At 47.5% G+C, this 25,954-nt stretch overlaps 1 protein-coding gene across 3 annotated transcripts in view; it reads right to left on the reverse strand.

The window, feature by feature from the left end:
- Positions 1-4,114: 4,114 nt before the first annotated feature.
- LOC135976506 (myelin-oligodendrocyte glycoprotein-like) overlaps positions 4,115-25,954 on the reverse strand; it is a 33,533-nt gene continuing 11,693 nt past the window's right edge. For 2 of the 3 annotated variants that reach the window (XR_010593679.1, XR_010593678.1), the window contains 2 exons: positions 22,327-22,674; positions 4,115-8,900 (listed from right to left, as the gene is read on the reverse strand). Coding sequence is in view for 1 of the 3 variants with exons in the window: in XM_065572504.1 (XP_065428576.1) it covers positions 8,809-8,900; positions 22,327-22,674 (440 nt within the window). In the remaining 2 variants the exon portion in view is untranslated. The remainder of the gene's footprint in view (positions 8,901-22,326; positions 22,675-25,954) is intronic. The other variant, XM_065572504.1, reaches the window with a different exon arrangement.

Here is a 25,954-nt window from a genome sequence, read left to right on the forward strand (position 1 = left end):
GAAGTAATTCCAGGCCTTCTCCGCCTTTAGATCCACAAGTTCTTCAGTCCAATCCACTTCCCTCTCTAATTTCCTTAATTTTTTAAAGTTAGCCCTTTTGAAATCAAAAACCCTAGTCACAGATCTATTTTTGTTTACCCTTCCATTTAGTTTAAACTGAATTAGCTCATGATCGCTCAAACCAAGGCTGTCCCCTACAACCATTTCTTCTAAGAGATCCTCACTACCCACACCAAATCTAAAATGGCATCCCCTCTTGTTGGTTCTTCAACTACTTGGTGAAGGAATCCATCAGCTATCACATCTAGGAAAATCTGAGCCCTATTACATTACTAGCACTTGTCCTCCAATCTATATCTGGGAAGTTAAAGTCTCCCATGATCACACAATTCCCATTAGTATTTGCTTCATTAAAAACATTGAAGAGGTCTCTATCCCTATCCAAATCAGACTCCTGTTCTAACAGACAGCAAACCCCCCAAAGACAGGGATAGAGCCCAGGAATCGAGATGGTGGGGAAATTTCATTGAAACCGTTTCTGTCCGAAAATCCCATTCAAACTAAACCAGTTTGTTTCTTGAAATCATATCAAGTGGCATGAAAATTCTTTGCAAAAATATTTTGTTGCAAAACAAAAGCATCTTCTGTGTCACAGTGTGTTAAATTGTCTCGTCGCACACAAAGAGGAGACACTTAGATCTCAAAAATTAGATAAGATGTTTCAGTCTGAGCTAAGTAGTTGCTGCTCTTAACAATTGCAACATAATAAAATACAAATAAAATAGACTATTTCAGCCATTCTATTATGTCATAATCTGATCTGAGTAAACATGATAGGACACCTCATCTTATGCACTGCTCCTAGTGACACTCTCCAATAGATCCCCATCCTCCACCCGCCGGGAGGTAGGTAGGGGCGGATTGTTATCCCTACTTGAAAGAGGGAGAAGCTAAGGCTGAGAAAGGAGAATTGACTTGTCTTAGGTCACACAGCCAGTCCGTGGCAGAGTTGGGAATAGGACCCAAGAGCCCTGATTTTCAAACTAACCATCGGATCTTGAATTTCAGACATTGAATGACCTCAAGTGAGTTCCAGACCAGCAAGAGTTCATAGTAATTATTCAGCAAGTATTTTAGGAGAACTGGAACGGTAGAGAAAATAACGAACTGCAGAGAAGCAGCAAAATTTGTCGAACATATGACAGGTTATGACTATTTACTTGGTCTTAAAAGAAAACAACAGGGACCTGAGTGTCCTCCCTGTCAATAACCCTCTGCTCAGCCAATCAGGGTAGAGACCGAGGGGCGGGAGGATGAGGGTTCTCACCAGAGAGCCCAAAGGATGGCCCAGGTCACCGCTGGGGATCACTGTCTGAGCACTATTTCAGCCCCACATTTTTTGGTGGACCTCCCACAATGGGAGTTGTAGAGCACCCCCCACGACACACACACACCCCTGCTGGTGGTGGGAGGGGAACAGGGGAAAGGACAAAAGAAGTAAGAGATGAAGAGAAAGGAGGGAGGGATGGAGGAAAAGGTAAAACAAAAAGGACAAACCTTAATGTCCCCAGAGATTCTAAGGGACAAAATCCCAGGTGGGGAATAAAATTTGGCCACCTTAAGCTAGTGTTTTCCATGCCTAAAATTCAGCTGGCGCCAGATGCATCAGACTGAACAGGTTCCAAACCTCTCGGAGGCTCTTACCTTCTAAACAGGGACGTCAGTTTTCTAGTGAAATCAGGAAAAAGAAAGGAGAAAACTCAAAAGAAACTCCTGCTCATACTCACATACGTGAACCCTAATACTCTCTCAGTCCTCAAAGAGAGACCTCGAGAAGGAGACTTGCTGAAGCAAAGCCACAGGGGTCGACGAGGTTTTCCTGGCTCTGTGCCCGTATCCTGCCTGGCTGATGTCAGCATCTCTCTGTGAGGTCACCACCACCCTAACACCTTTGACCAATAGGCTGACGTCTTGCAAAAGGCCTTTGTTATGTCACTGCCACACCCAACCAAACCCTGAAGTGCTAATGTCCTGCTGCTGGCCTGACACTTTGAAGGTTTGAGCTACTCTCTGTGGATCACCCCGCTCAATGCGTCTTCATTCTAGGAAGCAAGCCGGCTAGACAGTAAAACATCAAAGGCTGCTCCCAATGCTACACTCAGTGTTTCCAAAATTAGTAGACTTTATGGCCAGAAGAGACCTTTAGAGCATCTCATCTAACTCCCTGAATATCATAGGCTTCCTGTATAGTACAATAGTTACTTTTTGGGCACACACATTCCAGAAAGGCATCTAGTCTTCATTCAATGACATCAAGAGATGGAGAATCCACCACTTTCCCTTTTAGTGAGTGCCAGGGGGCTCCATTTCCTCTTCCACTAGCTCCCCATTTACAGTGAGCCAGAGCAGTACCTGCAGCAGGGAGCGGGAGTTGCTGATGGCCTCAGAGGCACAGCCCCTGCAGTGTCTCAGGCACCTGGCGCAAGTGCCGGATGATGCCGAGCTGGTGCATCACTTTGGCCGTGACGTCCTCCTGCTGCAAGGGAACGAGAACCTGTCAGAGACTAAAACGCCTCGAGGAATCAGGGGGAATTAAGGGCACCTGGAACCAGCAGTATTTCCACCCAGCACCTGCCCACCATTGAGGGATGAATTCACCTCCTCAACCCCAGAATGGAGTCTTCTTGTCCTTTCTAGTAACCTCCAGTGCCAACCCCCGTCCTTGTAGGGTGAGCTCCTGCTACCTCCCCCTCAGTGCCCTTGACAGCTGTTCCACCTCCAAACCACAGCTCAAATTATCAGAACCCTCTTCTCCACCCCCATCCAGGTTGGGCAGGGAGGCGGCTCTAGCAGGGGGGGCAGGAGGGATTCTGGCAGCAGTGAAGTGGGTTGCGGGGAGGTTGAGATCTTGCCCCAAGTCATCCCAGACACTAATGCTAAGCCACAGGATGGCAGCATCTAGTGTCAGTGGAGTCCAAGCATTTTTCAACCCCACAGTTTTGGATCACCTTCCCACAAGGGGAGGTGAAGCGCACCCCCAGCAACACACACACACACACACACACACACCACTCCTGGTGGTGGGAGGGGAACAGGAGAAAGGACAAAAGAAGTAAGAGATGAAGAGAAAGGAAGGAGGGATGGAGGAAAAGGTAAAACGAAAAGGACAAACCCTAATGTTCCCAGTGATTCTACGGGACAAAATCCCAGGGAGGGAATAAAATTCTGCCACCTTGAACTAGTGTTTTCCATGCCTAGAATTCAGCTGGTACCAGATGGATCAGACTGAGCAGGTTCCAAAACCCCTTGGAGGCTCTTACCTTCTAAACAGGGAAGTCTGTTTTCTAGTAAAATCAGTAAAAGGAACGGAGAAAACTCGAAAGAGGCTCCTGCTCGCACTCACATACGTGAACCCTAATACTCTCTCAGTCCTCGAAGAGAAACCTTGAGAAGGAGACTTGCTGAAGCAAAACCACAGGGGTCTCTGAGGTTTCCCTGGCCCTGTGCCCCTGTCATGCCTGGCTGATGTCAGCATCTCTCTCTGAGGACACCACCTCCCTAACCCATTTGACCAACAGGCTGAGAAGAGACCTTTAGAGCATCTCATCTAACCCCCTGCATATCATAGGCTTCCTGTATAGTACAATAATTACTTTTTGTGCACACACATTCCAGAAAGGCATCTAGTCTTCATTCAATGACATCAAGAGATGGAGAATCCATCACTTTCCCTTTTAGTGAGTGCCAGGGGGCTCCATTTCCCCTTCCACTAGCTCCCCATTTACAGTGAGCCACAGCAGTACCTGCAGCAGGGAGCGGGAGTTGCTGAAGGCCTCAGAGGCACAACCCCTGCAGTGTCTCAGGCACCTGGCGCAAGTGCCGGATGATGCAGAGCTGGTGCATCACTTTGGCCGTGACGTCCTCCTGCTGCAAGGGAACGAGAACCTGTCAGAGACTCAAACGCCCCGAGGAATCAGGGGGAATTAAGGGCACCTGGAACGGCAGTATTTCCACCCAGCACCTGCCCACCCCTGAGGGATGAATTCACCTCCTGAACCCCAGAATGGAGTCTTCTTGTCCTTTCTAGTTACCTCTAGTGCCAACTCCCTGATACCAGACACCTCTGTGTTCTTGGGGAACCAGGGTGCAGTCTCCAGCCTGACTCATGAAAGACACCCCCCCACCACCTCTGCTTAAACTAAAACCCATCAGAGGAAAAAACTTGTAGAGAGCAGTGAAGGGCATTGGGTGACACACCTAGACCCCTCCTGACAAGGGTGACAAGGTAAAGACATCTCCATTAGCATACAGAATGGAGAGCAGAGACAAGTCCCCTAGCCTCATCTGCATGAAAGATGAAACAGGAAGACATCTCAATTTACATACAGAATGGAGAACAGAGAACAACACTGAACTCTGGGACCAGAAAAAGCAGGGAAGCACTGCATCATGGGAATCTCTGCTCCAGATGCTAATGAACCTATGACTGCACACACCCGGCTCAGCAATTATCAGACCAATTCTATTAATGAATCCTTAATTGATATCCAAATACTGAAGTAGCCTAGTTGCATTGTGAGCTCCCTGGAAGAAAACACCACCCATAGCCAAGAGTGATCAGTTCCTATTGTCTAGTCTAAAGAAACCCCTTGAGTCATCAGTTTACCTATAAACAAATCTAGTGTTCTCCCTTGAACAATTGCAATTTCTCTACAAAAAACCCTACTCACTCTGTAGTCAGGGTTCTGATGCTTAGATCCAAACTATGCATCAGTTCCACTGGAACTCTATCTTCTCCTGCCTGATCGTGCTAGCAGCTCTGCCTGTCTCCTACATTCAGGACCCTCTGCAACCACCATCACCTGGGAACTGCGACCAGTTCAAGCCTCATGGAGTGGGTGAGATCCCCCCTCTTTCTCTCTCTGTGTTTTCCTTTCTACCTTAGGTATTAACCTTTAATAATGTATGTTATGTTGGTTTAGCTCTCCTTGTGTAGTTATCACTATTATTCAATAAATAACTTTTATGGTTAACTTGGTTGCTTCTCTCTCTGTTGCTGAACTTTACTCTTTTGTGTTTTTAGCTTCCCCCATTCACTCTACAGCAACGCTTCTTTTACCTAAACTAAAGATCCCTGCAGCGCCCAAAATACTGTGGGGTTTGCTCATCAAGTAGGTTACTGCCAGTACAATTGTGTTGGGGGAGTGGGGTTAGAGACGTGCTGAATCTGGGACGCATAAGGGTAACAGCTTGAAAGTGCTGCTTGACCCAGTCCATGGAGCCCAGAGACATAGAAGGGGTCAGCTTGACAGTGCTGATTGACCCGGTCTGCTCACACTTGCTCTGTTAATGTATGTGTGGGTGTGTGGGTGTTCATCCGGTTCTGGGGCTGGAGTAACCCAGCCCTAGGGAGCCTAGGTCCTGCAGGATAGCTCCACTGGGAGGGGACTTGCAGAAGGGAGAAGTAGAGCTTCATATGAAAACACAAGTGACACAAGCAGTACATTGATAGAATTACAGAACCCCCTTCCCCAGAAGAGTAACCCGAATAAATCAGCATACCCCAAAGTAATGGGCACATCTGGTAACATCCCCTCCTTGTAGGGTGAGTTCCTGCCACCTCCCCCTCAGTGCCCTTGACAGCTGATCCACCTCCAAACCATAGCTCAAGTTCTCAGAACCCTCTTCTCCACCCCCACCCAGGTTGGGCAGGGAGGCGGCTCTAGCAGGGGGGTCAGGAGGGATTCTGGCAGCAGTGAAGTGGGTTGCGGGGAGGTTGAGATCTTGCCCCAAGTCATCCCAGACACTAATGCTAAGCCACAGGATCGCAGCATCTAGTGTCAGTGGGGTTCACGTGGCTCAGACCAGACACCTGGGCTGGGGACCCGCCCCCATAGTACTGGTCGAGTGCGTGGCCCAGGGTGTTCACAGCCCCCTCCTCACCCCTCCCTTTGCCCAGCCTGGCGCCTCACCTGGAACAAAGCAGCAGCGCCCATCAGCCTCACTGCTGCCTGAGTCCCAGGTGCTGCTGCTGTCCCCTGGGGAGTGGGCCGAGCTGCTGGTGCTGCGACAGGGATCCTCCACCTCCTGCCCTGGGGAGGCTGGAAGGTCCTCAGGGACTAGGCAGGGCGATGCCTCCTGCTGAGAATCAGGGCTGGGCTCTTGGGGCCGGTGCTTCCCACACAACAAGCCCCAGAGCCACCCTGCCCGGCTCCCCTTCTGGGCTGGGTCCTGCCTGCGCAGCCGCATCCTGGGCCAGCTCCATTTCGGCCTGTCCGGTGGCTCTCTCACCTCAGCGCCTGCGCCAGGAGTGGCTTTCCTCTGCCAGAAGGCTGGGCACTTCCACCTCCTCGCTCGGCGGGGAGCTCCTTCCCCGCCAGCAGGGACGGAGAAGCCGCTTTGCTCCTGGGGAAGATGGCAGCTGCTTCCCTCAGGCTCTGGGGCCACCTGCAGAGCCTTCTTCCTGAACTTCCTCAGGACCCTGGACAGCCTGGAACCGAGCGGGAAGCAGGCGTGAGTCTGGGGTCAAGGCAGCCTCTCACTAACCAGCCTTTTTGGTCCCTCCCCATCCCTGCCAAAGCCAGAGCCTGAATAAAGTGCTCTCAAATGAGCTCCAGACCAACAACAGTTCATGAACTGCGCAGAGACAATTAATGTAGAGAAGCAGCAAAATTCGTCAAACAGATGACTGGTTATGATTTATTTACTTGTTCTTAAAAGAGAACAACAAGGACCTGAGTCTCCTCCCTGTCAATAACCCCCTGCTCAACCAATCAGGGTAGAGACTGAGGGGCGGGAGGCTGAGAGTTCTCACCAGAGAGCCCAAAGGAAGGCCCAGGTCACTGGTAGGGATCACTGTCTGAAGACTATTTCAACCCCACTTTCTTGGGTGGACCTCCCACAATGGGAGATGCAGAGCACCCCCCGCAACACGCAACACACACACTCACACACACACACACTCACACCTCCTGGTGGTGGGAGGGGAACAGGAGAAAGGACAAAAGAAGTAAGAGATTAAGCGAAAGGAAGGAGGGATGGAGGAAAGGTAAAACGAAAAGGACAAATCCTAATGTCCCCAGTGATTCCACGGGACAAAATCCCAGGTGGGCTATAAAATTCTGCCACCTTGAACTAGTGTTTTCCATTCCTGGAACTCAGCTGGCACCAGGTGGATCAGACTGAACAGGTTACAAACCTCTCCGAGGCTCTTACCTTCTCAACAGGTATGTCTGTTTTCTAGTAAAATCAGTAAAAGGAAAGGAGAAAACTCGAAAAAGGCTCCTCCTCGCGCTCACGTACGTGAACCCTAATACTCTCTCAGTCCTGAATGAGAGACCTCGAGAAGGAGACTTGCTGAAGCAAAGCCACAGGGGTCTCTGAGGTTTCCCTGGCCCTGCGCTCCGTCCTGCCTCGCTGATGTCAGCATCTCTCTGTGAGGTCACCACCTCCCTACCACCTTTGACCAATAGGCTCAGGTCCTGCAAAAGGCCTTTGTGATGTCACTGCCACACCCACCCATCCCCTGAAGTGCTAATGTCCTGCTGCTGGCCTAACACTTTGAAGGTTTGAGCTGCTCTCTGTGGATCACCCCACTCAATGCGTGTTCATTCTAGGAAGCAAGCCGGCTAGACAGTAAAACATCAGAGGCTGCTCCCAATGCTACACTCAGTTTTTCCAAAATTAGTAGACTTTATGGCCAGAAGAGACTTTTAGAGCATCTCATCTAACCCCCTGCATATCATGGGCTTCCTTTATAGCACAACAGTTACTTTTTTGGAAAACACATTCCAGACATCCAGGATAAAATGATAAGGTGTATCATTGAACAGAGCGAGCAGCCCAACTAAACTGGCTGTGAGCTCCAGGAAATAACAATTCTAGTGGCAGGAAGTTGAAGCCAGACAAAATATGGTGCAAATTTTTCACCATGTGTGTACTTAAATCACTGGAACAAGGGACATGGTGGAGTCTCCATCTCCTGTAGTCCTTCAATCAGAATTGTAAATCTCTTCCTTAAAAATAAATAAATTAATAAATAATTGCTCTAGCTCACCCATAAGTTACTGGGCTGGATGCAGGAATCACTGGGAGAAATTCTCTGGCCTGTGTCATACAGAGGGTCAGATTAAATGATCATAAAAGTGCCTTCTGGCCTTAACATCTATGACTCTATGGAATGTATGAGGGGCTGAGGATTAGAAACCTTAAGTGCCAAGTTGCAGTAGCAGGTGAGTAGTTACTCCATAGCCTTAGTAAGGAAGGGGAGGACATGTGGCCTATTGCCCCCCCCCCCCCCCCCCCCCCCCCCCGCGTGCTCTCTCTCTCACACACACATTTGCGACCAGGATTCGTATGACAATTGTCTACAGAGATGTTGGGGTTACTATGCCTGCCTGAGCCAGAGTTCTTCCATGTTTAACTCTAATCGACCTCAACAACCAAGGACAGGAATTGGAATGTGTAAATAGCTAGTTAGCAATTACAACCTTGCTCATGCCAGGTACCAAACAATAATGATGAGGTTTGCATGTTTCTAGCTGGGGAAGGGGTAATAAACTAAGGGTAAACAGGACCAAATAACTGTTTAGAGAGAAGTTACTAACAAGCTAGATTTATAGCCCTAGAATGATTTAGTTGCTTAAATGTATAAACATGCCTTCGGTAGAGAGGGGAGGGGGAGTAGAGGAGGGGTGGTAGAGAGGGGGAGGGGGGGCTTAGTTGTAAAATGTATAAAGAAGAGAGAAACTGTTTTTGCTGGTGTGCTCGATTTGAGACTTGCCTGTCTCCTTGCACCACTTTGAGATCTCAAATAAACTTTGATTGTTTCTCCACCCCGGTATGTTTATTGGCGTGAAGCACTCCGGGCACCGAACCCCACTGTTGCTGTCCTCGGGCCCCTGTGCCGGCAACAGAGATGACATAAATAAATAAAAATAAAATAAATTAATGGAGATATCCTATCTCCTAGAACTGGAAGGGACCTTAAAAGGTCATGGAGTCCAGCCCTCTGCCTTCACTAGCAGGACCAAGTACTGATTTTGCCCCAGATCCCTAAGTGGCCCCCTCAAGGATTGAACTCATAACCCTGGGTTTGCAGGCCAATGCTCAAACCACTGAGCTATCCCTCCCTCCATAGAGATGACAGATTACGCCAGTGGTAAAAATAAGTGCCAGCAGCTTAAGCGTTAGTCTCAGACCCACGCAGATGAAGATTTAACAGCAATCAGTGCTGTAATTCTCTACTCATGCCTCTGGCCTGTTTGTTTGAGAAGTTCAGTTATTTATTGGGACAAGTTTAAAGAATGAAGCAAGGGTGATGCAGCAGTATATTGTATTTATAGTCTCTTTAAAATTAGTTGTTTAATCACCAGAAGGCCTCCCATTATCAGGGGTCTCTCACATGAAGTAGATACACGCAGAGGCTGTATGCTGAAAGTTTGTAGGAGCCATCTTGTCATGTTATAACGAGAGTTCTGGTTTAAACTTTATATCCCTGGTCCTGCTCTGTTTCCTGAATTCTGTAGCACACTCATAAGGAAGATACTCTCAGTTGCCTGGGAATGCTAGAAAGCAAGTTACCCCTAGTGTAAATACGGTTATACTGGCAAAGCTGTGACCATTCCCCGTAAAACTTGATTTGCTCAGGGTGGGTGAAATAAGGTGGTACAAAGTCACTTTGCTGGTATAAACCACCAGGACCGTTTTGCTGGTATAGTTTATGTAGTAGGAAGAGGGCCTGAAACATAAGCCCTTGTATCAGAGGCCTGGTGTGAGGCCTGAGGCCTGAACTAGGGTGACCAGATGTCCCGATTTTATAGGGACAGTCCCGATTTTTGGGTCTTTTTTTTATATAGGCTCCTATTACACCCCACCCCCGTCCCGATTTTTCACTGTCTGGTCACCCTAGCCTGAACTAAAGTCGTTTTGTTGATATAAAGCAAAGAAGCAAAGTCGGGTTTTGCCTGCTTGCAAGCAGACAGAATCTGGCAAGAATAGGGCTGATATTGCAGAAACACACATTCCTAAGTAGTGTTAGGCACAAATATATGCAAACACATTCCAGAAAGGTGGCACCAGAACATCTGGATAGCAAACACGTTCCCCAAAGAGAACAGGAACACGCTGACCCATCTTAAGGAAAAAGTCAAGATGACAGCATGATGGATAGAGATTTTTTGATCGAACCAACATGTACAAGGTAACGGGTGGCTCCTGGATACATCAATGGGTGGCACCCTAATACGTCAGAGGGTGGCACCCTGGTACATCAGGAGTAATGAGTAACTTGTTTGTATCTGTGTATAAAGATGTATCTCAGAGAGGGTGTCTTTGTCTGGCCGAGGGGAAAATGGAAAGTCGGGGCCATTCACTGAGCTGGTCCATTGCCACAGGCATACATGTGTTAGTGTACCTGTAACCATTGAGCCAGGGCATTAGTACCATGCCTCGTCAGCAATAAACCTGACCAAGTACCTTTGCTGAAAACCGAGTCTGTGAATGTATTGGGTGGTTCAATCACAGCCTGCTGTCTCTGCTATCTGCGCAGAGCTGGAAAGCACGCTGAAAGAACACACACACAGCCAAATATCTATCAACATCTGAAGACAGTGTACTCTGGCATAGCTACTAGGAACAAACTCCCAGGGTAGACCTGGGCTGTAGCACCATGGGCTGCTGCAGGTTTTCGTGACTACGTTGCTAAACAAAGACCTTGTGAAGCTGCAGTGATTTAACACAAGGTGTAAGTTGAAAACCATCTAGTTAAACTGGTGCAAAAAGCCACATGAAACTGATTTTTGTGTAAGAGAGGCCTTTTGTTTTATTGTTTATTTGAACTCAGTTTGGAACAGGTTTAACTAAACCAGTGATAGCTGCCTTTAAACCAGGGGTCTCAAGGTCCCGGCCAGCGGGCCATCTGTGGCCCAAGAACCTCCCCACTGCGGCCTGCGGAGGAGAAACGCATGCAGACACGCTGCCAGCAATGTTTGCTGCAGGCGCGGCCCCTGCAGCTTCCATTGGCTGGGGGAGAGGGACAGAGATACCATCACTAATGGCTGGGCAGAGTCAGCCATGGAGGCAGCATCATTAGTTGCCGGGCAGAATCAGCCACGGAGGCAGCATCATTAGTTGCCGGGCAGAGTCAGCCATCAAGGCAGCATCACGTTTTTCCACAATGAATATAAACAAGTCAAAATACCGAACACAACTATCTGATGCACACCTTGCTGCAATCCTGAAGGTTTCAACTGCACAGTCACTGAGGCCAAACATCAACAAACTGACACAACTGAAGCATTGCCAGGTGTCTGGCAAACACTAAAAACTCTCTGGCAGGCGAAGAATTGTATAAAGTTGCATAACAGTTTTATTATTTCTAAGAAACTCAAAATAAAAAAATACAATATAAACGTTTCTTGTCTGAGCACCATCTTCAGTGACACTAGTGGCCCACTGGGAGGATTTGAGGACTGGCAGTGGCCCTAAGGTAAATTCAGTTTGAGACCCCAGCTTTAAACGGATGTAGGAGCGTCCACATAGGAGTTCGCACTCATCTAAATAAACTGGATTAAAAACCAATTTAATTTAAACTGATACAACTTTCCCATGCAGAGAAGGCCAGAGGCTCTAAGGCCTGGTCTACACTTAAAATGTAGATTGACACAGCTATGTCACTCAGGGGTGTGAAGAATTACAATAGAGTGCTTCTATTGAGCTAGCTCCTGTTGCTTGGGAAGGTGGATTACCTACAGCAATGGGAAAACCCTGCCATCGCTTTAGTCTGCATCTGCACTATGGGGTTGCAGCGGCATAGCTAGAGTGCCACTGTAGCCCCCCTAGTGTAGGAAAGCCCTAAGTCACATTCTGGCAGCCTCATTGTGAAAAGGCACCAGGAGCTGCTTGGCAGCTCTGCCTGGGGAGATCATGGTGTATTTATTACCTAACTGAATATTATCTCATTCTTTGCTGAGCAGTGGAAGCTGAGACCAAAAGGGTGAAATCCAACAAGGTTTATTACGACAACAATGAAGCAACACCCATATTTACACTTCCTGTTTCCTGTTGGCTTCTAAACAAAGACTACAGCTCTCAGCAATCAATGCTGGATCTAACAACACCACATTTCCCTCGTCTTAGAACAAACTCAATCTTACGGCAGTAATACTAATCCAATAACCTGCTACTATAATAAACATAAATAATGTAATTAGCAAATAAACAATAACTAAGAAGTAGTTATGTAACTGTAATTAGAATTCTAGTTATAATAGAAGACTGTTCCTTTAATAATTACAGAACACAGTCTCTAGCCAATACAGTTGGCTGTCAGACTCTGACAGCATATTTGTCAGGCCCAATATCCTGTCAGTTATCCTGTATTGTCAGCAGCAAAGGGCTAGTTAGATAGTCTGAAACACTGCACTATGTCTTAGTAAGCAGGGGCAAGATGAATAGTGCTCCAGACTGACCATCTGACAGCTTGTAAGCGTGAGGTCCTTGTGACGGGGTCCCTGGGGTGCAACATGGACTGTGGGACCACTGAGCCCTCTGTCCCTCCAACATGGGATGCCCCTCACACTGTGATGCTGTGTCAAGCCACATACCCCTGGCAGGCACTACCCTTACACAGCCATCCATAGACAGCAACACACCCAGCTGAGTTACATGAATGCTTCTCCCAGTCATTCATGAACCAACAATAGGGAGGCTCCAGCCAATTCCCCCCCAGCTCCCCAGCCAATTCCCCCCAGCTCCCCAGCCTTGCACCGCAGAGCTGTACCATCTTGCCCTGGTCAGAAGCCTAACCAGAATAAGTTCATTACCCAGACTGCCCCTGCTTTGATGTAAACTGAGCTGAGATTTCCCAAGCACTTCAACCAAACCACACTGTTTTAGGTAAAATATAAACTACAGAAAGATAGATTTTAAGTGATTATAGGTAGCGAATGTAGAGATCAAAGTTGGTTACCTAAGAAATAAAAGTAAATTCACAATCTGAGTTCTATAAACTAAACAGGATAGTATAGTTCCTCAATACACAGGCTGGGACTCTTTTCCAGCCTGAAACCACCCTCCCACCTACAAAGTCTTTGTCCTCCAAACATGTTTCCAGGTGTTGAGTTGTGGGGGGGAGTGAGGCCAAGTGATGATGTCACTTCCCCTCTTTTATAGTTTCTTCCAGCTTGTTGGAAAAATCCTTTGCTGTGGTGTGGGGATCAGGTAGTCTCCATTGGTCAAGCAGTCTCCATTGTCTACGTGTTCTCTCTGAGAAGTTTCCATTGTATACAGTTTCTGAGATCCTTTCCTTGATGGGTGTTGATGAGCCATTAACCCCTGTCTGCCTCCTCCATTGTTGCACCTGAAAGGTTGGTTGTGGGTGTTCCCAACCTCACAACATATTTCAGTAACACATACATAGCAAAACTTCATAACTTCCTATACCATGATAGCACATACAATCCAACAGGATATTAATGTTCAACAGATCAAGACTTTTAACATGATACCTCTCAAGGCAAACTTCGTACAAAACATATCAGAATTCTATGACAGTGATGAATATGGGAGTTCCAGAGTGCTACTCTGAGGTACGGAGTGTCATAGTCCTTTTGAGAAACAATTTTCAGTGGGGAAGTGAACCTGGGTTCTCCTTTTCCTAACATTCCAGGTTTTCATACTTCTATAAACAAGCCACATTTGAATTTCAGTTCCCTGACCCCACAGCATTTATCTGCATCTTATATTTTTGTGGTTTTCATTGAACTGTTGGTCTGATATCCGGCAGCAATGATATATCAGATATAGGCCCATGTAATCCAGCAATGTTTAATTTAGCATGCATCTCTCTACCGTGCAATAATTCAGCAGGTGACTTTTGTGTTGTGGCATGGCGTGTAGCCCTGTAGATTTAAAAGTAATTGTAGTGAAGGTTGTCCACACTTTTCTTTCCAGCATAACTGTCTCCAGACTGTCTTTCAAACTTCTATGGAATTGTTCAATTTCTCAATCAATTTGATTGTAATACATGATTATTTTCTACATGTAATGTTAAAGTGTCATAGAATCGTAGAAGATTAGAGTTGGAAGAGTCTTCAGAAGGTCAGCTAGTCCAACCCCCTGCTCAAAGCAGGACCAATCCCCAATTAAATCATCCCAGCCAGGGCTTTGTCAAGCTGGGCCTTACAAACCTCTATGGATGGAGATTCTACCACCTCCCTAGGTAACGCATTCCAGTGCTTCACCACCCTCCTAGTGAAATAGTTTTTCCTAATATCCAACCTAGACCTCCCCACTGCAACATGAGATGATTGCTCCTTGTTCTGTCACATGCCACCACTGAGAACAGCCGAGCTCCATCCTCTTTGGAACCCCCCTTCAGGTAGTTGAAGGCTGCTATCAAATCCTCCTTCACTCGTCTCTTCTGCAGACTAAATAACCCCAGTTCCCTCAGCCGCTCCTCATAAGTCATGTGCCCTATCCCCCTAATCATTTTTGTTGCCCTCCGCTGGACTCTCTCCAATTTGTCCACATCCTTTCTGTAGTGGGGGTGCCCAAAACTGGACCGACCCCTGGGGCACTCCGCTTGTTGCCGGGTGCCAACTAGACATCAAGCCGTTGATCACTACCCATTGAGCCCGACGATCTAGCCAGCTTTCTATCCACCTTATAGTCTATTCATCCAATCCATACTTCTTTAACTTGCTGGCAAGAATGCGTGAGACTGCTTTGCTAAAGTCAAGCTATATCACGTCCACGACTTTCCCCATATCAACAGAGCCACTTATGTTCCCTTCTGCCAGAAAGGTTTCAAATTCCAGTGAGAAAAATTGTGTTCCATTGTCCAACACAAATTTTTCAGGTTCCCTTCCCTGCTAAAGACAATCGACACGAACTTGACGAGTGTAGCAGAGATGACATATAAATATAATAATGGACATATAATATCAATGGCAAGCTTTTCCCATATGGCATCTGGAAGAAGAACAGGCTGTAATGGTGGCACATGATCACCACCATTTTGTCATGTAACTGGCTAGTAATGCACGTTTTTACAGCTGCTTCAACCTGAGCATGCATTCTTGGCCCCAATACAGGTCACATAGACACTCTTTCATTCTGTCAGTCCCTTGATGTGTATCATTTGCCAGATGTATGAATTTTGTCTGCAGTGTGTCGGGTACAATCAACCAGTCAGTACCTCATAATACCCATCCGTCTAGTACAGAATTGTTTTGAGTACGCTACAGTAAAGGGGCTGTCATAACTATAAAGGGAAGGGTAACAGCTGTCCTGTGTACAGTACTATAAAATCCCTCCTGGCCAGAGACTCCAAAATCCTTTTCCCTGTAAAGGGTTAAGAAGCTCAGGTAACCTGGCTGGCATCTGACCTAAAGGACCAATAAGGGGACAAGATACTTTCAAATCTTTGGGGGGGGGAAGGCTTTTGTTTGTGCTCTTTGTTTTGGGAGGGCGTTCGCTCTTGGGACTGAGAGGGACCAGACATCAATCCAGGTTCTCCACATCTTTCTAAACAAGTCTCTCCTATTTCAAACTTGTAAGTAAATAGCCAGGCAAGGCATCTTAGTTTTCCTTTGTTTTCTCAACTTGTAAATGTATCTTTTACTAGAGTGTTTATCTAGTGGTTAATCTCTCCTTGTTTTAGATCCAAGGGGGTTGGATCTGTATTCACCAGGAGTTGGTGAAAGGAAGGAGAGGGAATGGTTAATCTCTCCTTGTTTTAGATCCAAGGGGGTTGGATCTGTATTCACCCGGAGTTGGTGGGAGGAAGGAGGGGGGATGGTTAATTTCTCCTTGTTTTAAGATCCAAGGGGGTTGGATCTGTATTCACCAGGAGTTGGTGAAAGAAAGGAGGGGGAATGGTTAATTTCTCCTTGTTTTAGATCCAAGGGGGTTGGATCTGTATTCACCCGGAGTTGGTGGGAGGAAGGAGGGGGGATGGTTAATTTCTCCTTGTTTTAAGATCCAAGGGGTTTGGATCTGTATTCACCAGGGAATTGGTGAAAGGTTTCTCAAGGCTTCCCAGGGAGGGAATCCAATTGGGAAATGTTGGCAGCGGACCAGAGCTAAGCTGGTAGTTAAGCTTAGAAGTTTTCATGCAGGCCCCTACATTTGTACCCTAAAGTTCAAAGTGGGGATACAGCCTTGACAGGGGCAAAGCTGGATCAAGCATTTGGGGTTGTGTAGCCATTTTGTTATCAGCTGTTCCTGCAATCTTTGTTGAATGGGGCATGCTAAGTAAGCAGCTTTGAATTATTCTTGTGTAACGGATGTGGGGGTGCCTGCTATAAGTGCAACTACATTGTCACCATCTGTCGGCAAGGGCAGGCAGGACAAGCATCACATTTTGAATTCCCAGCCTTTATTCTGTGACATACATGAAAGACAGTAGTCTTGCTGACCATCTAGCAATCTGGCCTCCCACTCATCCAAGTCCTTTAGAAGTTAACAGTGTCGTCAAAGAGCTATGATCTGTATGTGACTTGAAAGTCTGGCCCCAGAGCTAAGTTCTCCATTTTTCCATAGTCCATAGCAAGCAAGTGCTTTCTTTTCAACAGATGAATACTTCCTCTCAGCTTCTGTAAGTGTTCTTCAAGCAAATGCAACAGTGTTCTCCATGTTGTCATCCTGGATTTGAGTAAGTGTTGCTCACAGTCTGTAGTCTGAGGCAGGGTCAAACAATGCAAGTGCTGGACTATTTTCAATCAAATCTTTCACTGTTTCAAAACAACTTGTGCAACAGTCATCCAGGCCAAGCTCGAGATTCCCTGGAGTATGTTTGTAACGGTGACTGAAGTGTTGTTCAGAATAAACTTGGCATACCATGAGATAAAAACTAAGAAAGCATGTAAGGTTTGTGTGTCTCTTGGAGGTGGTGGTTTTTAACCACCATGATGTGGTCCAGGTCAGGTTTCAATCCAGTCTCCAAAATTATGTGCCCCAGAGATAACAACTCTGTTTGTCAGAATTGGCATTCTGCATCCGAAGAAGTGAGGTTTTTACTCACGAAAGCTTATGCCCAAATAAATCTGTTAGTCTTTAAGGTGCCACCAGACTCCTTGTTATTATTCTTTGGAAAATGCTGGGTGACAATACAAGTCCGTATGGTGCATGTTTCAAGTGGAATAGATCCTCAAGTGTAATAATGCTGTGAGATCTCTCTGTCCTCCTGTAGTATAACTTGGTGATATGCATTCTGTAGATCGAGAGTAGAAAATGTCTTTGTGTCACAAAGATCCACCAATGCTTCTTCTATGTGTGAGTGGATAGCTGTCAATCACAATGGCTTTATTAGGCTCCCTTAAATCTATGCTAAGACAAACACCTCCAGTCTTTCTCTTTATCACTACTATTGGTGAGACTCATTCAGATGATGCAATCTCTTCAATAACACCATTTTGTACTAATTTTTTAACCTCTTGTGTTACAGCATCCCTGACGGAGAATGATAGAGAGGGAAATTCTGTCATATAGCTGTCACTTGAGGTCAAAATTTAATTTCGTGAGCAAATCCAAATGCACAGCCACTGGGGCTCCTCTGTACCATCCTCGTTAAGAGCAGAGACCAGAGTTTGTGCTGTAGTGGTGCCAGGTGGGGTAAAAGCAATGTGCCCATTGCCTGCCTACATGTTTAGTGAGGGAAACAAATCGCTGTTTAGGATAGCAGTACCCCGGTCATAGGACAGAATTCTGCCGGTACACATTATGTATCAAATGTCAGGGTTGCAGGTAGTCAACCAAGCACAGGGATGTGGTTCATCAAGTAGCACACTAGGTGTAAGCTCAGTTCAGTAACTGATACATGTCCAAAGTATTGCAAGCAAATCAATTCAGATAGTATAGAAACTGCTGAGCCAGTGTTCAACATTCATTCCACCACCTGGGGCTTCACTCCTGCTGCAGCAGAGACATGAACAGCACACGTTATTTTATCCACAGTGTCTGTGGAGCTGCTTCCATCCACACCCAATGCAGTAAGTTACCTCTGGCATGGTAACCGCACGTACTTGTTGATTAGGATGGGTTGCTTTAGCATACCTTAGGGAAATGTCCGCTCTTTTTGCAGGCCACTGAGCTCCCTCTGCAAGCTTTCCAGTATAGTCCAGGGATCGGCAACCTTTGGCACACAGCCTGCCAGGGTAAGCCCCTGGCGGGCCTGGCTGGGCTGGTTTGTTTACCTGCTGCGTCCACAGGTTCGGCTGATCGTGGCTCCCACTGGCTGCGGTTCACTGTCCCAGGCCAATGGGGGCTGCAGGAAGCGGCGCAACCCGAGGGATATGCTGGCCACCCTTCCTGCAGCCCCCATTGGCCTTGGACGGTGAACCGTGGCCAGTGGGAGCTGCGATCGGCCAAAGCAGCGGACGTGGCAGGTAAACAAACTGGCCCAGCCTGCTAGGGGCTTTCCCTGGCAGGCCACGTGCCAAAAGTTGCCGATCCCTGTGTAGTCTGTAGTGGGGTGTTACATTCACAGTGGTGACATTCTTTTCCTTGTGTGTTTTGAAATCACTGGGCATGTTACTTCTCATTTACATTGCCCTTGTAATTTTTCAGTTGCCTTGTTGTAGTCCAGACGTAGTGGTTGCACGGCTTGCATCGCACCTGCTGTTCCCTGAGCTCATTATATTCACCTCCACCATTGCTGATTCGATGTGATTAGCAATGGTTACAGCTTTCTGCCATTTCAATTCTGGTTCAAGCAGTAGATGTTCTCTAATACGAGGCACAGCTGTTTTCTCCATGAGCCGATCTCAAAGAATTTCATCTGCCATGTTGCCAAAAATCACATGTGACAATCAGTTCCCTTAAAGCAGCAATATACTGATGTGTCAATTCCCCTGGTTTCCACGCTGGTGGAATTTATAGCATGCAGCTACCACATTCACTTTAGACACACACAAAAATTAATGCAGAGAGTGTAACATATAGCTGCCCTTCTGCTCCAAGGCACTTAAATAAGCAAAGCACATTTTCTTACTTCAGAGAGTTCTCTGTCATTAGCTGCAAGGACATCGTACTCAGATACTCTTATCCAAGCATTAAAAGCAATTGGAAGCTCTCCTAGGCTTTGAAGAAAGGGTGCAGGTGGATTCAGGGGCAGGAGAGCCATCCTAGTCACCACTTTGTTGAGCAGTGGAGGCCGAGACCAAAAAAGTGAAATCCAACATCAAACAGCTCCAGAAGCAGCTGCTGCAGCAGCCCCTGGCCTCGGCGCATACAGACGCGCTTACCCTTCCTGCTAGTTCTCTAACCGCAAAGACTACAGCTCCCAGAAATCAATACCGTATCTAGCAATATCACACGGGGCTCTGCTAGGCCTTGTTTGCACACTGGGGAGAGTTTAGGGTTACCATCCGTCCGTATTTCCCCGGACATGTCCGGCTTTTGCGTCTCTAAATAGCCGTCCGGGAGGAATTGGTAACAAGGTTAAAATGTCCGGGGTTTTTTTCTCCCTCGCCTCCCTCCCTCCCTTCCATGCAGAGTGTGGCTGCTGATTGGGCGGCTAGGCCGATTGACCCACTCCCATTGGCCTCCAGCAGCCAGAGCCCTCCCTTGCTCCCCCCTCCCTCTCTCTGTAGTCCTGTGTAACACACAAACCGACCCACGTGGAGCCAGAATGGAAAGAGGAGTGGGGGGGGGGGGGGGCAGTCAGGGAGTGGGGGAGTGTTGGATGGGTCCCCAGCCTCCACCTGCCACCCCCCCTCCGTGCATCCCCCCCTCGGTGGGTCCCCCCTCACTGTCTGCCTCTCCCTTGTCTGCATGTGCTGGCTCTGGCAGTACACGCAGACAACTGCTGTCTGCTGCCCCCGGGTCCTAGTGCCCCCATCCACTAGTGGGAAGACAGGCTGCCCTTACCCTGCCCTTCCATCCTAGCCCTGAGCCTCTCCAACACCCCAAACCCCCCAGCCTTCATCCCCACACACCCTAATCCTCTGCTCCATCCCTGAGCCCCCTCCTGCATCATGAACCCCTCATCCCCAGACCCACAGCCCTCACCCCTGCATCCCCTCCTATCCCCAAACTCCCTCCCAATCCCCCTCCCTCTTCCCACACACCCCCTCCTGCCCTCAAACTTCCTCCTAAAGCCTGCACCCCCTCCCTTTGCACCGCCTCTCACCCCCAAACTCCATCCCAGAGCCTGCACCCCTCACCCCCTCCTGCACACCCACCCCCTGCCCCAGCCCGGAGCCTGCACCCAGCACCCAAACTCTATCCCAGAACCTGCACCCCTCCTGCACCCTAATCCCCAGCCCAGGACCTGCACCCCAGACCTCCTCCCCCAACCCAACCCCCCTCCCAGAGCCTTAGGCAGGTGGGGTGGGGGGGTTCTGGGCACCACCAAAATTTCTACAACCCTGCCACCCATGCGAGTGGATAAGGGTCAGGGCAGTCAGGGGACAGGTAGGGTCCTGGGGGGGGGGCAGTTAGGGTAGGGGGTTCTCAGCAGGGGACAGTCAGGGGACAAGAAGCAGGGGGGGTTGGGGTTCTGAGGGGAGCAGTCAGGGGGTGGGAAGTGGGAGGGAGTGGATGGGGCGGGGCTAGGGCGGGGCTTCCCCCCCCCCCCGTGTCCTCTTTTTTGTTTGTGGAAATATGGTAACCCTAGGGGAGTTGGGTTGGGGACTCTCAAGTATTCATAAAATGTCCCCACAAAGCATGGCAGGGAGGCAACTGACAATTCATTCTCTAATCAAAGAATCTGCATTGCCTTTGTTGTAATAACCTGGAGCTACCCCCTCTCTGAGCCCTGAGTATTTTTCCAGGGGAAACCCCTCACTTCACACGAGTCCCAAAGGGGATTTCGATCTCAGTCAGTGTAGGTCAAAGACAAAGAAACATAATCAAAAGAAGAAATAAAAGATCTGGTCCTGCTGCTGTAGATGCTGCTCTCTCTGTAGTTTCCAGCCCTTTCTAGGATGGACACTTCAAGTCATCAGAAAAGGATGTTTCTCTTTCTCCTGCACACACCCTTAGAAGTTGTGTGGCAAGAAACAAGAGCTGATTTTCAAGCATTTTTCTTCACCTTTTTATCTCCTCTTCTGTTTTCTCCAAAATTAAAGGTCTAATAGTCTTTAAAAGTCTTTCATAGGTTCATTCACAGATTCATAGATTCCAAGGCCAGAAGGGACCATTATGATTCTGACAGCAGATCTTTTAGAAAAACAGCCAATCTTGATTTTAAAATTGCCAGTGAAGGAGACACCACCACAACCCTTGGTAAGTTGTTCCAATAGTTCAGTGATTCTCAAACTTTTTTGTTTGGGGACCACTTGAAAATTGCTGAGGGTCTCAGCGGACCACTTAACGATCTTTCTAAAAGTTGTTGTACCATTAACTAGCTATTGTAAAGCGCGTTGGATAAAAAAACACCTTAATAATAATAAACATTTTTTTGTTCTACAAATAAAAGCACACAACTCATATTTTAATATCAGTATTCTTACCTTTCTAATGAGATGGATGTGCCTCTCTCCCCCACCACAGCTGACACAGAGCTGAGGCTGGGAAGGAGTGAGGTCTCTCCCTCACCACAGCAGCCACAGAGCTGGGACTGGGAAGGAGGGGGGTCTCTCCCCAGCCCCAGCAGCCAGAGAGCTGAGGCTGGGAAGGAGGGCCTTCCCTCCCCAGCAGCCGCAGCCCTGGAGCTGGGGAAAGTCGCCTTTCTTTGGCTGCTGCAGCCCTGTACGTCCCAAATTCCCCCCACCTCCTCTTCTCACCCCACTGCCCCCTCCCACTTACCCCCTATTCTCCCCAAGGCCACAACCTCACCTTACATGTGTGTCTTCTCCAGGGTCCAGGCACCTAATTAGTGGAGCCACGCCTGGGTGGGTGGCCCTTCATTCTCTCATGTGCGGCCTTAGAGGGAACTATCTGCGGACCACCTGAATGGAGCTCGCGGACCACAATTTGAGAACCACTGCAATAGTTAATTACTCTCACTATTAAAAAATTATGCCTTATTTCCAGTCTGAATTTCTCTAGCTTCGACTTCCTGCCATTAGCTTGTGTTACACCTTTCTCTGCTAGACTGAAGAGCCATTATCAAATATATGTTCCCATGTAGGTACTTATAGATTTTCTCACAGTTCTTGCACAACAAAGATGTGAAAAGAACACCCAGAGTGTGGAGAGACACACATTGAAATCTGTTAGCTTATGCCCAGGGCATAGGCTCCTGAACAACTGATGGGAAATAACTGGCAGATAGAAGGGAATTCTGGATACTCGCATGAAAATGAGACACATCAAGTTCCACATCAAAATAAATTATTATTCTGCTGGAAATTCAAATTAGCAGCCCAAGTTACTGACCTGTCACCTTCAGTTCCAGAGTGGCTTCCGCATAAAATCTGCTTGATCGGAAGAAACAGATAAACTGCCCATGGTCAGAGGGGGTGATGTTGCGTATACGCAGGACAACGCTTCCATCCACAATACCATCCTTCAGCAGCTCTGTTCTGCCCTGATAATTTGGTATTTGCTGCTCAGCCTGATCTTTTTCATTCTGATACAGGTGGACAGGTTCAGAGAACTTGGATCGGTACCAGCGCACCTCCATCTTCTGAGCACTTGTGTTACGGAAGAGGTGACAGGATAACAGGGCATCTTCACCTGCAGAGGCCATGATGGGATGATCAGGTCCAATCACCTTGAAATTCACTGTTAAAGGAACCAAGACACACAGAAAATTAGACCAGAGGGGAGCTGGATTGCTTTCATAGGTAATGAATGGTGATCTCTCACAACTGCCTAGGCTGCAGCTTGACCAGCTAAAACTGAGCTAATGGTGTCTCACTGTATCTGCACTGGAAAACAGGTCAAGTTAGGACAGGCTTAGCTAGCACATGTTAGCTAACCCTTGAGCTAAACTCAGCCACTTTTCCTAGTCAATACCAATCCAGAGAGAATTAAAAAATGGGTGATCTCTGTCTCTAAATGTTGCGAGCTGGTTAATGGCTGAAACCAGAACAATTAACCTGTGGAAGACTGTTTGCTAGACTGGAACCGAGGCAGGTGGCCTCTAGAGAGAAGGATGATACAGAACACCTGAAAGGAGAGGCTGTGTCTGTGACATGCTGTAGAGCTTAAGGCCTGGTCTACATGGGAAAGTTTTACTGGTTATCCAGGTGTAATTATACTGGTATAACTCCTATGTGGACCCCCTTATTCTGGTATAATAGTGACCTTTTTCAGTTTGCCTTAAACCCCTTCCCCAGTGACATAAGCTAAACTGAAAAAAAAAGTACTTTGTTTTATATTTGTAACTTGCTATGTTTCCTTTCAAATATAGATATTTGAAAAACAATCAAATATAGTACAAAATCCTTCTTTCCCCCTTCCACTTATGACATTCTCTGCTTGGTAGCACATCACACAAAATGAATTTACAGCATGTGTCAGTCACAGTCAGTTCAAATCACTCTGTTTCATATATTTGACTTATTTGTGTAATGTGCAATTCAAACTTTTGCATCATAGATTCATAGATTCCAAGGCCAGAAGTGATCATCTAGTCTGATCTCCTGTGTAACACAGGTCACAGAACTTCCTTGTATTTCACACTGGTGACACCCCTGCTGGAATTCTGTGTCCAGTCCTGGTTCTCACAATTCAAGAAGGATGTTGATAAATTGGAGCGGGTTCAGAGAAGAGCTATGAGAAGATTAAGGAATGACTTGATAATGAGCTCAATTTAGCAGAGAAAGCTATAACACAATCCAATGGCTGGTACAGAAGCCAGCAAAAATAAGTAAATAAATAAATAAGAGGTGAAAACAGGGGAGTTTGAGTGGGAGTTCAGTGGGAGGAGAAGGAAGGAAGCAAGCACCTATTCCATAGGGGACAGTGAGTGAGTTTTTGTAGTTTTGTGTGGGTTTTTTTCTTTTTTTTTTCTCCTTTTTTCTTCAGTTTGCAGAGGCTGGTAGGGCATAGTTTTTTGTGAGAGAAGCAGAGTTCAGATTAGGGGGCAGGGCTTCCCTGATTAGGCAGTGGGGCTTCTCTGATTGGGGGTCTATAAAGGCAGCCAAGCAGCCATCCAGTGGCACAGGAACCAGCAAACAGAGCTGAAAACAGGGGCGTTTGAGTGGGAGGTTGGGGAAGGGAGTGTGTAGTGGTCTGTTTCTGCTTTGGTGTTCGGGGGGGATTTTGTTTGGAGATTTGTTATTTTCTCCATGACAGGAGCTTAGGCGGGAAGGCTGTGACAGATACAGAGGCAGCAGTGGTAGTGAGACAAGGAATGGGTGAGACAATGAAGACAATCAGATGTGGAAGCTGCAGGATGTAAATTATCCGGAAGCGGGTACACAAAAAGAGCTTGGTTTGTATGAAGTGCCGCCTGTTAGACTAGATGGAAGAGAAGATCAGAGACTTGGAGATGCAAGTGGAAACTATGGTTGTTTAGTTTTGATGGGGATTCAAGCAGATGATGAAGGGAAGACAAGAGAAGGCTGAAGGGAAAAGTCAAGACTGGCAGATGCAAGCTGCACTGATGAACTCTGAGGGGAGACTGCTGGATGAGGAATGCGGCCACTGGAAGCATGTGACTATGAGAACCAGGCAGAGGGAAAGACTGGCTAATGAAGGAGAAATAGAGCTCAGGAATAGGTTTGCTGAGTTGGAAAATGAAGAAGGGGCACAGCAGGCAGTCACAGAAGGTGGGAGGTCAAGGAAGAAGAGAAGAACGGCTAGTCCTATAAGAAGAGGGGAAGGATACAGGATGACTCACAAAAGATTGCAAGTGTGAACAAAAGACAAGAGGACTTGCAATCAGAAGGAACAGGAGGAAGCAGGGCCAGCTCCAGGCACCAGCACAGCAAGCTGGTGCTTGGGGCGGCTCATAGAAGGGGGTGGCACGTCCGGCTCTTCAGCGGCAATTCGGCGGCAGGTCCCTCAGTCCCTCTCGGAGGAAAGGACCTGCCGCCGAATTGCTGCAGAAGAATGAAGCGGTGCGGTGGGGCTGCCGCTGAAGTGCCACCGATCGCGGCTTTATTATTTTTTTTCCGCCGCTTGGAGTGGCAAAAACCCTGGAGCTGGCCCTGGGAGGAAGGCCAGAAAATCACAACAAAACCAAGAAAAGGAAGGTCTACATGATTGGGGACTCCCTACTAAGAAGAACAGACAGGCCTGTCACCAGAGCTGATCCGGAGAACAGACGAATGTGCTGTCTGCCAGGAGTTAAGATACAGAATGTGGACCGGAGGCTGAAAAGAATTCTAATGGAAGCAGTAAAGAATTAACTGATTGTCCTTCACATGGGGAACAAATGATACTGCTAGATTCTCACTGGAATGCACCAAAGGAGACTATGCCAAGCTGGGGAAGACACTTAAAGAAACGGAGGCTCAGGTGATCTTCAGTGGGATTCTGCCTGGCCCTAGAGGAGGAGAGTGAAGGCAAGACAAGATTATGATGATCAACAGATGGCTCAGGCAGTGGTGCTACAAAGAGGGTTTTGGGATATTTCATGACTGGGATGCATTCACGGACAGAGGACTGTTCTCATGGGATGGACTCCACCTGAATAGGGAGGGAAATAGACTGCTGGGGTGGAGGACGGCACAACTGATTAAAAGAGCTTTAAACTAGGAACTCGGGGGGAGACTGCTGGGAGATGCTCATGTAATCCTCATGCCTTATTCTAATATTGACCGGCAGGAAAGTCAAGAGAGAATACTCCAATGGGGAAAGGAAGAGCAGTATGTAGGAGAATGGACAGTAAGAGGAAAGATAGTGCCAATACCAATGAAGCTAAAGTCAAGTAGGCAATACTGTAAGTAGAATAACTGTACTCAGTCGGGTGAGGAATCTGAGTGAAGCCAAGCAGCAACAGTTAAGATGTTTGTACACCAATGCAAGGAGCCTGGGTAACAAAATAGAGGAACTAGAACTACCAGTGCAGGAAGTGAAACCAGATATTATAGGGTTAACAGAAACATGATGG

Source organism: Chrysemys picta, chromosome 18 (assembly GCF_011386835.1).
Source record: "Chrysemys picta bellii isolate R12L10 chromosome 18, ASM1138683v2, whole genome shotgun sequence".
NCBI classification, from domain to species: domain Eukaryota; kingdom Metazoa; phylum Chordata; order Testudines; family Emydidae; genus Chrysemys; species Chrysemys picta.